This window comes from Anser brachyrhynchus, assembly GCF_964034855.1.
Source record: "Anser brachyrhynchus genome assembly, chromosome: 8".
Classification (NCBI taxonomy): Eukaryota; Metazoa; Chordata; class Aves; order Anseriformes; family Anatidae; genus Anser; species Anser brachyrhynchus.
In genome coordinates, this window is record NC_137702.1 from 9957833 (window position 1) to 9971884 (window position 14052).

Genomic DNA, 14052 nt, shown 5'->3' on the forward strand with positions numbered 1-14052 from the left:
AAATTCAAGATGCAAATTTGCCAGAAGTATCTCTGCAGAGTTACCTGGTTACATTTGCTTCTACTAGAAGCCAGTGTGAAAACTTTAGTGTGTGCAGTGTAACCATATCTGTGTAAACTAACAACATAGCTGCATACCTTTAACATAAGACTACCAAATACTTCCTTCTAATTGTGAGTGAAGACAAATACAGAAACCACCTTAGATTTAAAGTTGCATGTTTTATTTAAAATCCGAGGCAGAGAATTTTAATTTCAAGTTTCACACAATACTTTGTTTCCATGGGCAAATTATGCAACTCTGCAATAGGGGTTCATCGTGTAACTATTTTTTATTGTTGCTATACCATATGACCTCATTAAAATAATGAGGTTTGAACATTTGTATCTTCAATTAGAGCTTTGTGGCTTCAAGCAGTTAAAGAACAAATGCTGCCATTAACCTAGACAATACCCCTCAAATACACACCAAATATATTAACAACGTTACTGAATCATGAGGTCATTGTGAAAATGTAAGTCTCAGTGGATTCCATCACAAAGCAAAATCTTGAGGATTTTAATAGGATATTATTTAAGGTATAAAATTAAAATCTCTCATTAAGTTATCTCAACAGCTCATTTAATTTATCAGGCTCAAAAATATTTTAAAGGTTATTTTAGGTTAATTACATTTCACATCCTTTCATGACAGATCTGAAACCCTGTACTTCTTTCAGTCCTCTATTATAAACATTTTCCCCTTGCCAATAACTTAAAGTTCACACTGACACACATTTTTGCATACTTGCACTACAGTTTCAACATGACATATTCATGATGTACGCAGAATCCATTTTTATTTTTTTCCCAAATGGAAACTTGGTCACTGAAATAAACTACAAAAGCAAGAAGCAAACAAAGCTTCAGAAGAAGCACAATAAATTTTGCTTTTACATTCTTAGCCAGACACAACTGCTTTTCAGTGAACAAAATCTGGATCAGTCCAAAATGTTGCAATACAGTAATCTTCCTCGTGTATTCCCAATAATAAATGACACTTTGAAAATACAGCCTGGTAATTACTCCTAGTCTGTAAAGGAAATTACTCCTAGTTTGTAAAGGAAAGAACTATATGGACTCCAAATCAAGACTGCAAGTGTAATGGTTATTCTGATTTTATACCTCATATTCTCACAGACCAAGGACTCTGCAGTTCCCACCTTTGAAGAGTTAAAAACTGCAGAAATGCTCAGGTTAGCAACAACAATGAAGTAAAGCCCAGAAAAAAGACCAAGGCATTTCCTGCTTTGAATAATTGACTTCAGAATCTGAACAGTACCTTTAACAGAATCAGTAATAGGTGAGTGACACAGGTACACTATCTATAAAGTGACTGCAGGAATAAGTTATTTCATAGCCCTGTCCATCTGAGTTTTCCTAACATTAATAAACTGAGCTTCACAGAAAGTCTGTGAGGTATGCTTTCCTCTCAGTTTTACTGATGACCAAGTGATTTAACCTCTCTGTATCTCAGTTTATCAAAGTTCAGATATCAGGATTGTTGCATAAGCCTCAGGCTTTAGTACTGTTTCAGTTACAAGGCTGAACTTATCTCTGCCAAGTGATAACACCTCTCCCCCTCTAGTAATCTCAAGGTAATAAGGACTGTAGATTAACTCTTAGGCAAGATTCTGAGCTACAGCTGTTCAGAGGTGAAGCATATAAACAACTGTATTCCCATTTTCCTCAAAGCTGTAAAATAAGCAATCACCGAGTCTCTAGAGCTGTAACTGTTTTGCTGGGAAGACGCACTGCATGGCTTGGATAAACCAAAATAACACAGTACAGTTAAAACACACCAAACAACAAAATAACTGCCAAACATAGGGGATTACACTACTAATTTCTAGAGCATTTCCAAAGCTTTTGTTAGTCACAGACTTATGAGGGTTTTTTTATAGATAACTTAAAGCTCAAAACAGTGTGTATTACTGGAACAAAGTAGCTTGAAACTCAGGCAACCTATCTATCTCATGCTTGAAGACTGACCTTCTTAGTACCTACCGCATCCTAGGAAATAGTTACCAGATGCAGAAAGCAGCTACATTAAAATACTAAACGTGGACATCTCATGCTGCCTACAGTAATACCTACCAAAAAAAAAATAAAATAAAAATAAAAATATATAAAGAAACTTCTGAATACTTTAGATTTTTCAAGTTTGTTTGTTTTTACTGTCTACACCCGTATATTCTTATATAAAGGCCAAAAGGAATCACAGAACGCTCTTATGGAACAAAGCATCGTTCCAGTGACAATGTATATTCAAGACTGTCTGAATAACTCTTTGTATTGTCTTAAGTTCCTCACACCTCCCCAAGAAAAAAAAAAAAAAAGCTAATTTTCCATGCACACTACAGCAGTTTCTCACTTTACACCTACAATAGTGCTGCTGTCAGGAGCAGAACTGACTGTATGTGCCAAAAATCAATTCAACATATTCATAGACAAAAAGTAACACACAGCATCTGAAGATAATGAGAACTGCAATCATTCAAACTGACAGTCTAGTGCCTAACAATTATCACAAGGCAAGTTTTATGAATTCATATTTCCTATGATGACAAGCCTCAGGTTACACAGAAGGGTGTTCAAATTTTCTTTCCAGTATGAAAACCTCCTTTGAGCCAATGAGTCCACTCCAAAATGAAATTCACTTAACTGAAGTTAAAAAAATGCTGACCTGAAAAGACTTCATAGCAAGATGCTGACTGTGTTCAAGTACTATGCACTATATATTAAGCATAACTTTGGTACAGAATTTGTCACAATTATTTGCTGTTCTTTATTCAGATACACATTCATTATTTAGAATGAAATTCCATAATGAAAATCCTAACAGGACTATCAGTTTTGAATGCCATTGTGAAGCATATGTTCCTGAATTTATCATGAAAATATGCAGAATTATAGCATATGCATTTTACTTTTCCCACCAGAGATGCCTTAAAGCTGTGACAAAGGTAAATCTCTGAAAGCACTCTAGGCACTGCCTAGTGCTCAAATACTCAAGTATGTTCAAAGAAGCTCTTCTGCAATTTGCTTATAATGGCATTTACTCCTCTGCAGAAGGCCTGATTCTCCCCTTCTCCACATTATCAGATCCTTGTCCTCACTTTCAAGTCTTATCACTCAGCCCGTGCCAGTATGTCCAACCCTCCACCCAGAACTTGCTCCCCACCTCTCCCTCAAATCCAGTCCCTTCAAGAAAACACAAGTCTGGACAGTGCTTTAGTTTTTCAGGCGACACTTACCTTCTATCTCATCTCCTCAGTGCCGCATCTTCCAAAATCCGTAATTTACCCAAACTCTCAAAGATTCGCTCACAGACTTCACAGTATAAGCAAATGTAAATTTTTAATTAGTATGCATAAACTTAGGCTTCACATGATCTTAATCTGGAAATCCATTTACTTCCCAACTCAGGCTATTACTGCTATTTTAAAACACAATTTCCATGACTTCATGCAGTAATAAATTTCATTCATATAACCATAGTCCTCTTCTATCTTCTACTTTTCTAATAATATGAGACTCGTGAAGTCAAGTATTAAAAGTTCTTTACACCCCAGAACAAGTATATGGTCTTCATGAGCTGTAACTTTAATTATTTTTTATTATTTTAATATTTTTGATTATTTTTCAGTTAAAAATATTTTCAAATGTCTTCAGCAACATTTAAGCAGTCAACACCTTATCTCCTAAAACACAAGCGAAGAGTAAGGTTACCTATAACAAAACATTTTGGAAAAAGAGTAGCTGCATGTTTCAGAACACACAAATGTAAATGAAGTTCTCATCAGACTCAAATGTCTGCTCCTGTGATAAGTAGGCAATCAATCAGCAGGAGGTAGCTCTACACACAACTGGCATTAATGACTCGTCCCCCAACTACTGCTGTATTTTTCAGTAAAAAGACAGAGATTACATCTAATTCTTTTGCAAGGAGGTAGAAGTCTAAGCTCTGTGCACTCACATCACTGTGAGCATTCATATCAAGCAGCAAGCTAGAGAGTGCAGTGGAAGACCAGCTTTGCAAGCTAATGCTTAATTTGTTAATCAGATACCTGCAAGTCACCACAAACTCCATTCCTTCCAAGGCCTCATCACTGTGAAATTAGTGAATAATCCTAAATAATACACAGCGAGTCTGTTAAAGCACTGCAAACCAAGTAGGAGACCCAGATATAGAATTTCCTTTCAAAACTAATAGGGTTTTGGAAGCAGAATATAAAAAAATGGAACTTCTAACTACGCTGCATTTCAGCTGGATTTTTCAATTGTTAATTTCTGTAGCAAATTTGCAAACAACACAGCGTTAATGTCTCCTCCTAGCTGCACTATACAGGAAAACATCTCGCTCTCTTCTTTAGGTTGGCCCTGTAGCAATGGTGTCATTTTGTGTTGAAAATGCAATTCACTATGCTGAGATGAAACCTCCAGTACTTCAGCACCACCTAGCAGGTTATAGACCAAAACACAGTTAGGCAACACAGCTTTTGACCCCAAAAAAATGCAAAAAACAATGATTGATCTACTTGCCTCAAAAAAAAAAAAGAAATCTTATTTTCTTCTTAACTATCCTAATCACCAACTTTCTGTTACCAGAAAACCACTGTTGCAAGCCATGGTACATTAAAATATGAAGCTAATTCATACTCCAGCTAAAGAAGAAGCCAGATTATTAGCAAGTGGTTACCGTAGAACAAAATCACACAAACAGCATTCTTGTGCTGCAAAATCACAAACAATTAATTACCAGGATCTCTGAAAACCTTTTACTAAAAGTTACTTAGATCTCAGGGTTAAATTATTTCTCCCCATTGCTACATGCCCACCAGCAGATGGCAGAACACCACCGCAAATTCCTCACCAGGCTTTACAGACATCAGCAATTGGTTTTAGCCTTAACATGAATGTAAAAGGAATTATCTAAATTGTGTCATTACAAACCCAAACCTGTAGCCAACTAGCCACTCTCTCTGGTAGCCAAGAACGATACAGAGGTGAAGTACAACATTTTGTAATAAAGAGCAGAAAGAGCAAACTGCACAGGGGCAATACACTGCCACTGGAGGTTTATATATTGGGTACAACTGATTCTATTTCTAATACAGCTAAACTAAATCAAAAGCAAAGGAATAAAAACTTAGAAAATCAACAGTGAATATTCTCTCCTAAAAAGCACACCTAAACTTGAACATCAAAACTCATATGCCACAGTGTGAAGTCTGTCTCAATTACCACGTTTCCAGCACAGGCTCCCTCCCTGCCCCAAGGATGACTGCCCCGTTCTGCTCAGAATAACTTAATCAACACAGCTGTAGGTAACTGAACGGTCAGAATAGATGAGGCTGAATGGGGGCTGTCACTGGCTTAGTGTAATTCAACACAGGAAGTTCTTCAGCGTGTGAATAATTTCAAGGCCTTGCATCTGAGACATTCTGTCCTCCGGATTGTTATTCAAAATCTAAGAGGTTTTGTTGTGTGTGGTTTTTTTTAACTACTTCTTGTAGAACAAGACCAGGGAAAGGCAAACTTTCTGATGCACTCTACAACATGATTGTCTCATTTTAACCATTACCTTGCAAAGCGGATGTAAAACCATAAGTCATTTGAAATTATTCTCTGAACAGGGCATCGACTCTGGAAGGAAACCTTAGAAGTCTGGCATCAGGATTAACAAAGCACCAACAGAGTCACCAGACTTCATCTCTGAAAACAAAAAAATGACCCAGACCATATGTTGTGTGGTACAGAATACAAGGAAGAAAGTTTATGCCAACAAGAGACCTGCCGCTAAACTAGAATCCTCAACCTTATTTTCGAAAATGATGCTCAGTTTTCGGTTCAAGAAGTACAGGGAGCAGTTCAGAAAACTTAAGTTTTTAAGAAGGAAAGGGAAAAAAAAAGGTTCAAAATTTCTTTCACAAAAGTATCAAATTTTCCAATGACAGGCTTCCTTCAAGTGTTTTCCCATCACCACAGTTGGCAACAGGAACATGCATGGTTTCTTATTCTTGGACCATCCCTAATTTTTCCAGGCACTAGATAGTGAGCAATGCATGAGAGATGTAGCCCAGGAGTTGGGCTCGATGATCCTTGCAGGTCCCTTCCAACTTGGGATATTCTGTGATTCTAATTTATGGGTAGCACACTATCGGATGTTCTTTCACAAAAAGCTGGAGACAGTGCTTGAGATGTGCTATGTGCAAAGGGAACACGCACGCACGCACACTCCTCTTTCTCCACAAACGTAAATACATATTTGGCAATGGTGTGGTACTCCAGTTGAGCAGCCTATCCTTAACAATAAAAATTAAGGAAAAATCATCCCTTGTCCACCCATACACACTCCAACCCTGGAATATTAACTCTTGGTGGCATTGAAGTAAATTGCTTTCGGCAATGAAATTCACTCTATGAATTTTGTCAGAATAACTGTTTGCAAGAAAGACCCTCTCAATCCGCCTCCTCTACAATAATGTTCTCTTCTCAAGCTTTTTCCTTTCTAAAATTAACAAGCCCTGACGCTTTTCATGTCTTTTTTTTCAAAAGAGAATGCATCCTTATCCCCAATCATTCTCATCAGTTGTCTTCAAAGCACAATCCAAATCCTAACTCCTTTAAGACAGGGAGTCTGCAAGCCAAGTTTTCAGATAAATGAATCCCCAAACTAAGTCATGAAAGATTTTCCACATTATTATCCTTCTGTTCCTTATACACAGTTTTTCTATCCACCACCCTGTATTTTTTTTCCTTCATTTTTACTACATTTGAGTCTTGACAGCAGAAAATATCAGAGATGCCCAGAACAAAGCCTGTATCTTTATTCCCCCCAATTACTTTTTTCAGCACCACCTTAGGGAATTAAATTCTTAAATATGGAATAAAAATCATAGGACACTCCTCACCAGAAGTCCATCTACTACAATCACAGACGTGTCTTAGAGTTCATGATGAACTGAAGGTCACGGCATGAAGTCCTCACATATTTAGAAGGCACACAGATCTGATCAACATCACAAGAGCACTCGGCATTCAGGCTATGATGACTTCCTTCTCAAGTCAAGGATCTAGTGGCAAGTGCTATGCAGGCACATTAAACCAGATTATCACACATGTAAAGAGCTGAAACGTTCTAACAATAAATTATGCTTATGAAGTTTAGCATGTTACAATGTCATTTCCAATTCTTGAGCTGTTGCTAGTAAGTAGCCTGGCTATCAGTCTTGTTTCAGAAGCTACAAACTAATTTCTAAGGAGTTGCTACCATTAATTTATTGTTTCACTTTGTAAACAAAGTTGAAAAAAATCAATTTAAGCACAGAAAAAAAAAAACACCACCGCTGAATACCAACAAAGCAATTTGGCAAAGGAAAACACACTGATACCTACAGTACCATAAAGTGGAAGCAGAAATAACGCACGTAGCTCTGAGTATTATGCCTTCCCAGTACCACACTCTCATTTCTCCATAGCTATCCTTCTATTGTATTAGTAACGAATAATAGGAGAATTAAATGCTCTAACAATCAAGGCTGGCACATTAAAATGACACTCTGCATTACTGAACCTACTCATCTCTTAATAGAGCTATTCTTCTAAGAAGATTAATTATACTGGCAAGAAACCCTTTGCTGTTCTAATTTGTGAAACATATTTCAATACCACAAGCATATTAGAAGAGCTGCAAACACGTAACTAGCTCTGAGATCCCAGGACTCACTGCATTTAATTAGGTGTTCATCCTGTGACCAGCTCTTTAGTCATTGCTTTAGAAGCTCATTTCATATAAAAAAATTTAATTTCTAGGCTTAATTAACTGCAACTGCAATTAACATACAGCCCACCATAAACCATACAGAGGTAGGAAAACGACCATATACTTCAGTACCTAGCAACAACACAAAAGGACAAATACTGGATTTATAGCTGAATTTGTCTGCTTTAATTAGAAAGATGATTATTTTAAAATAAATTATTGACATTGCATTTCATATCAGAGCATTTGATAGACAGCACAAACACTGCCATGACAAACTGAAAATACATCACATTAATATGCAGCACTACCATGCAAACACATCTGCAGCCCACTGAATTGTGCAAAGCTGTTAAACAACAAAGCAGGATTCCAAATTAAATATCTGAGAACTAGTGCTTTGGTTTAAAGCACAGCTATTTTCATTAAGCTATAAAACTTCAAGGTATTTGCCTACCACCAGGCAATAAATCTGTATTTCAATGTTTTGCTTTTTCCCTTTTTCCTCTTTTTTTTTTCCTTAAGTCCCCACCAGATATGTACTCGGATGCCATGTACATGTGCCAATTTTTATTTCTATTCATACAGAGAAATTACAACCACTGCTAAGAATAAATATTTAAGACCAAAACCAATAGAAGAGTATCTACTGACAGGCACCAAAGACAAGACAATACAATTACATCAAATCCATGTAGTAGCACATCTAAAAATGCTAAGACTACAAACACTTCATCGTGAAATCAAAACACAAACACATGGATTTTTTAATATCAAAGATTTTAATTTCTTTTCAAATCCTGGTGGTACCATACTGCCAAGGATTCCCAAAAAAAGTCTAACAGGTAGCAATCTAAGGGCTACTACATACAAGGTACACCATTTAACTTAAGGGGTCATTGCTTCAATAAACTAGAAGCATTAGAAGGGGTCATTGCTTCTTACAATATAAGAAACATTTACCCAGTTCCTTACAGCCCTATTAGATGGTGCAGTTGACACACCGAAATTTCCTCATTTCAGTAACACTTGCTATAGGGACAACACTACGGAAACTCGGCAAAAAAAATAAGCTTCTAGCTTTGCTTTTAGTTTACCATTTATGTACAATTTATGTTGCATGTAAGACTGCTCACAAATAGCTGATAGCTGTCTTTTCCTACTCTTAAACTTCTCTTCTCCTTGCACTTCAAAAATTTAAAATAGTTAGAGGGCATAAGGAACATCAAAAAACAGAAGTTATGTTCCTTTTGGTTTGCAATTCCATCTTGACTATAGCCAGTTGAATTTCCTTCCCACATATAACATTCTCTTCTTAGAGAATGCTAATTTAACAGATGCAACATTCTGCAAAAATATATTCATTTCTACTAAAACCGTTTGACAGAAACCACGCAGAACAGCAGATGTCAGTTCCAGCTTTTCAATTCCATGGACAGTTATTCCTTTCAGCTTCATCCCCCTAGCTGCTCTCTGGGGAAATAGGCCAAGGTAGCTACTCAGAAAGCTGCTTCCCAATTAAACTTGTTTCAGACGGTCAAGTTCCCATACTCACATCTCTCTAGACTTCCAGTGATATTTTTTTTCTTTCGGGAATCAGGCAGCTTAAGTAGCATCAAAAAAGAGCTTCCCACAAAAAGAAATAATTCTTTGTACGCACAATTTTTTCCTTTTCATTTTTTTTTGTCAAAAAACAGGATGAATACATTCTCCTCTTAATTCTCCTCCAACCCAAAAAAAATGGGCACAAAATGCAGCTTTCAGTGAGAGGGAGGAGAGAAAGCAAGGTAAAAACCATAGCACGGGATCACACCACTCTTGATTTATAGCATGAAATCATCAAGATTATTGCCAGACTTACTCACCAAGCCAGCAGTAAGTGAAGGAGCAGATTGTCCTAGAGACTGATTTCTCATGCGGACCAGGTTTGAGGTATCTCCAGGTGGCTGCCATATTGTCTGTCCCACTCCACTGTGGACACTATTTGATAAGGGAAGTAGCTGTTTTCCTTTAAAAACAAAACCAAAATACTATCAACTTGTTTTTAAACAAGTCTGCAAGTTCATAATACCATGCTGATAACAAATGTTGCATATGTAGAAGAAATTGCTCATAAAAAAGCAATTTAAAAGTTTTGATTGGTTATAACTTGTAAAAGTATACTACCTGTGAATTCATTCCCTTTATAATTAAATATTTTAAAATTATTTACTTTCATTATTAGGTAATGGACAAATCAAAAATCTTATAGAAATTGACTTTCATCCCTTCATACCTTTCTGTAATTTGCACTGCTTAAAAAGAAAACAGCATTTGCTGCCAATTAAACCCTTTATTGCCCTACAGAGAGGAAATGTTCATGTTACAAAATCTTTGAAGTATAACTTTAAAAATTCTCATGAAAATACACTCAATTTTACAATATTACCTCTTCTCAATAACTTAGCCAATCTGACATCCCTGCTTTCCCATACTACTGCAACATTCAGCAGCAGATTTCGTTCAGCTCTGGTCAGAAAATAGTGTATGTTTAACCATTGTTTTGCTTTGAGCCAGGGATCAATATTTTCTCTTTAAGAGAAAATTCACTGATCAGCAGCATCACAGTATCCTAAAACTACGTTCTGTATTTTTTCTAAGCCTCCTCTGCATCGTATTAGTACAGATGCTGATCTCCCATGCTGCACACACAGCGAGAAGAGTAGTTCCTATCTCAACAAGCTCACACCATTGTGCCTTACTACAGGAAGTATACAATAATCATTTAAGAGGATCTGCTCAGTACATTTTTTTCTAGTCAATATAAAACTGTTTTGAAAATGGCAAACAGTAAATTTCCAGAACAAGAAAGAAACAAAATAAGTCCGATTTTGACTGTATCAGGCTTGACAGTGTCCTTTTACGTACGTCATTCACAATAAAAAGAGAAGACAGTCTAGCAGTTAAAACACAAGTGAAAAAGCATTTAAATCCTGATTCCACTATTAGCTTCCAAATGACTTCCTCTGTAACTCCAGTCAGACTCTGTAATTTAATTTCACCATCTGCAAAGTGGGAGCAAATAATACCTCTTTTCTTTAAAAATTAAGATTGTCAGATTAAATTATTTCAATGTCCAAAGCTCAAAAATGAAATATGGACTGTTAACAGTAAACTATCCTAGACATTACCTCCCACATTAAAACAGTGCAAAGCACTTATTTATATATGGGAAAAGGAAATAACGGTGTGTGCCCTCCCCTCCTTCTCCTTCCAAGCACAGTGAACATGGTTGCATTCAAGAGATTACTACATGCTCAGATTCTACAACAGGAGTTACAGGAGGCTAAGAGATTCGTTGCAATCAGTAGCAGGAAGAAGTCTGCATCTTTCATCATATATACTGCAGAAAATACTTTTTCTCAGCAGGCTATTCTTTTGCTAATTCTTCAACTTGACCTTAGAATTAAATGTGGAATATTACATTTGTTATATAAAAGCAGTTACAAGATTTGGAAAACTGTCAATGAGATCATCCACGATTCCATGTGGGTGATGGTGGGGTGTTTCTGGTTTGTTTTTTGTTTTTGTACCTTGTACAAATTTTGTACAAAATTTTGTTTTTGTACCTTGGTTATGTTAATTTTCAGTAAAAGTTAAAAGTAATGTACTAACCATACAGTAACGGAATGAGGCAAAGTATGAGAGATGAGAAGGCTCAACTTTGGCAAGCAAATAAAGATCCAACATATTAGTACCTTTTTCTCAGTCCCATTCAAGCTGCTTGCAGCTATGGACATGATTTTTGTGGTTTGTTCATTTTCAAATTATGTGTAAATACAATGACTGCTTCTCTGCAGAGGTCTAAAACTACAGAAACGTACAATGCTGTATTTATCTCAGTAAAGCACTAGCAAAGTATCCTATAATAGCAATTCAAAGCATGTAATTATCTGCCCATTCAAAATGCCAGTACTCAAGAGCAAGAATAACATATGATATAGTTATCAATATCTCCTTTTAGTTCCACAAAAACAGCTCACATTTAAGCAAAATACTTCTTTCAGGGAATCAAGAAGTTACCTACTGCGTAATCTGAATCCAGGAAGACAGTTTTCCATCAATAGTCAAATCTCAGCCATCCAGTTTGCATGCACAACCATCTATTTCATCTATAAGCATGTATTACTCAAATTGATTTGCTGCTGTCACTAAAATAAGGTGGAATTATTTTCAGGATGGAGCTTGAAGCTAAAGCCTTTCCCTAACCATGCCTTGAATCCTGCATATGTTCCCAACACCTGCATTTAAAATATATATCTAAACATCTACATTTCCTTTATCCAATTGAGTTAAAATTATCTGGCTGGGGCTCTTTTCCCCTTCCTGTATCAGGTTATAGCAGATTGAAAATTCACTAAGATGCAGCAACTAATTATGGAGGACATTATCATTTCAGACACAAAATTTACAAGAATTTTATATCCAAACAGAAAAACATATATTTTTTAAAAACCATAGAACTTCTCATTTTCCTGCTTCCTCTTGCTTACTTCTTCTTTTATTCTCCTCTAGTGATTAACCTACCCTAAAGAATAACCTTACTTGCATACAAAACATGAGTGAGTTTCCATTTTTCAAAAACAACCCTTTTATTACAAATAAAACTTTAAGACAAGGCCAACCCAAAATAAAATGTGCATACTTTACTGCTTATTTAATTCCATTACACCCAGCACCTCAAACATTAGTATATTTATCTTTCTCCAGATAAAGGACGGAGGGAACAAAGCTTTTTGTATTTTCACAATCATATAAGTCAAGCCCATGCTACTGCCAAAATGAGTGGTTCCGCTCTCTTCCCCTCCCACCTGCGAATTTCAAGCCCTTCTTGTTCTTGCTCTAACATGCAAATAGTCAAACAGTCAGCCTAATTAGGGAGGAAATGGGCTGAAAGTTAACCCTACAGAAGAACAGTGGTATTCAGGCAGATCAGCTATTTCATTCTAGACTGATCATGCAGCTAGCTCTGTATGGTCCAATGCTGGTATCACAAACTGATACAAGATCTAAATAATTGTGCAAGCATCCCCTCGTCCACGTATGAAGTGTCTGAAAAAGCAAACTACTGAACTTGGTCCAACATTTTTGACTCGTTAGTAGATTATGCTCACTCCATGGTTCTAGTAGTCATGAACTAAATTTTCTGATAGAGCTGAAGACTGTGTTCAGAAGAAAAAAATTATATAAACTGAAAAAATATTTTTTTTTCAAAGCAGCATTTTTACTTTGAATCACAAACGTTTACAGGGCTTTTGAATCCAAAAATATATGAAATAATTTCAACATGATATAAAATTCAGGTTCCCAATAAGAAACAATATGGCAAAGTAGGCAAGCTTACAGTCAGTGATGACTTTAGAAGCAAAAGAGGTAAGAATATATCACTGTATTGCCTGAAGTCCCACCACTCCCTTCTTTTAATTTTGCACATCAAATCTTAGCTTTTAACTTTTCACTCTGGCCAATATGCAGAATTTCATGCCAAATACAGCTCTCTTTTTCATTCTTTTCTATTAATACCTCTTTCTGAATCTTCCTCTTATATAAAAACTTGTACGCCTTCCCAACAAGAGGTTGCCTCTGGTTTTAAAGAAATGTCCTATCAGTATCTTTTATCACAACTGCTATGCCAACAACACAGAGTATTTTAATAGTAATGAATTGTCATATGGTCTTTACAAAATGGCATACCTGACAAAGAACTTGCCAAACTACCTCTGCGTAGCTTGCAGTCATCTTGACTTAGCTGACGATGGAGCTTAGTTTTCCCAGCAGATGAAAAGATGTCAGGATTGCTGAGCTTTCTGCAACGCAACGGAGTGGACTCTGTTACTGTTTCCTGTACAATGAAGAACAATTAGAAACCTGTAAGTGAAACCTATTGTATCAATTTCTGAAATATACTATCTCCAAGTATAAATGAGACCTGATTATTTATGTTTTATTATTATTATTATTAAGCAGACTACTTAAAAATGTAAATCCCCCTCTTTTGTGCCACTTATCTGTGCTGAAAGCACATCACAAGACCCCAGTCAAATATGCTTCTTGAACATTATTGTTGTAAGGCTTACCATTAATATGAGTCAGAAAACGGCAATTAGGCTACAGAAATTATTAGCAGTTACAGTATGTAGGTAAAGAGGCCAATGAAAAATCATGTTCAGCTTTGATTTAATCTATTTCCGACTAAAGCAAAGAGGA

General features: G+C 36.3%; 1 protein-coding gene and 1 long non-coding RNA gene across 6 annotated transcripts in view; both read right to left on the reverse strand.

Annotated features, from left to right (window-relative positions):
• MAST2 (microtubule associated serine/threonine kinase 2) overlaps nucleotides 1-14052 on the reverse strand; it is a 191953-nt gene that overhangs the window by 158469 nt on the left and 19432 nt on the right. For all 5 annotated transcript variants that reach the window (XM_080602211.1, XM_080602219.1, XM_080602218.1 and 2 more), the window contains exons 2-3: nucleotides 13540-13687; nucleotides 9672-9814 (exon numbers count right to left, since the gene is read on the reverse strand). In XM_080602211.1, the coding sequence (XP_080458337.1) occupies nucleotides 9672-9814; nucleotides 13540-13687 (291 nt within the window). The remainder of the gene's footprint in view (nucleotides 1-9671; nucleotides 9815-13539; nucleotides 13688-14052) is intronic.
• On the reverse strand, nucleotides 11872-13529 carry LOC308198962. Its single transcript, XR_013954297.1, has 2 exons — nucleotides 12657-13529; nucleotides 11872-11996 (listed from the first exon to the last, which is right to left on the reverse strand). It is a non-coding gene; the product is annotated as an uncharacterized lncRNA (long non-coding RNA).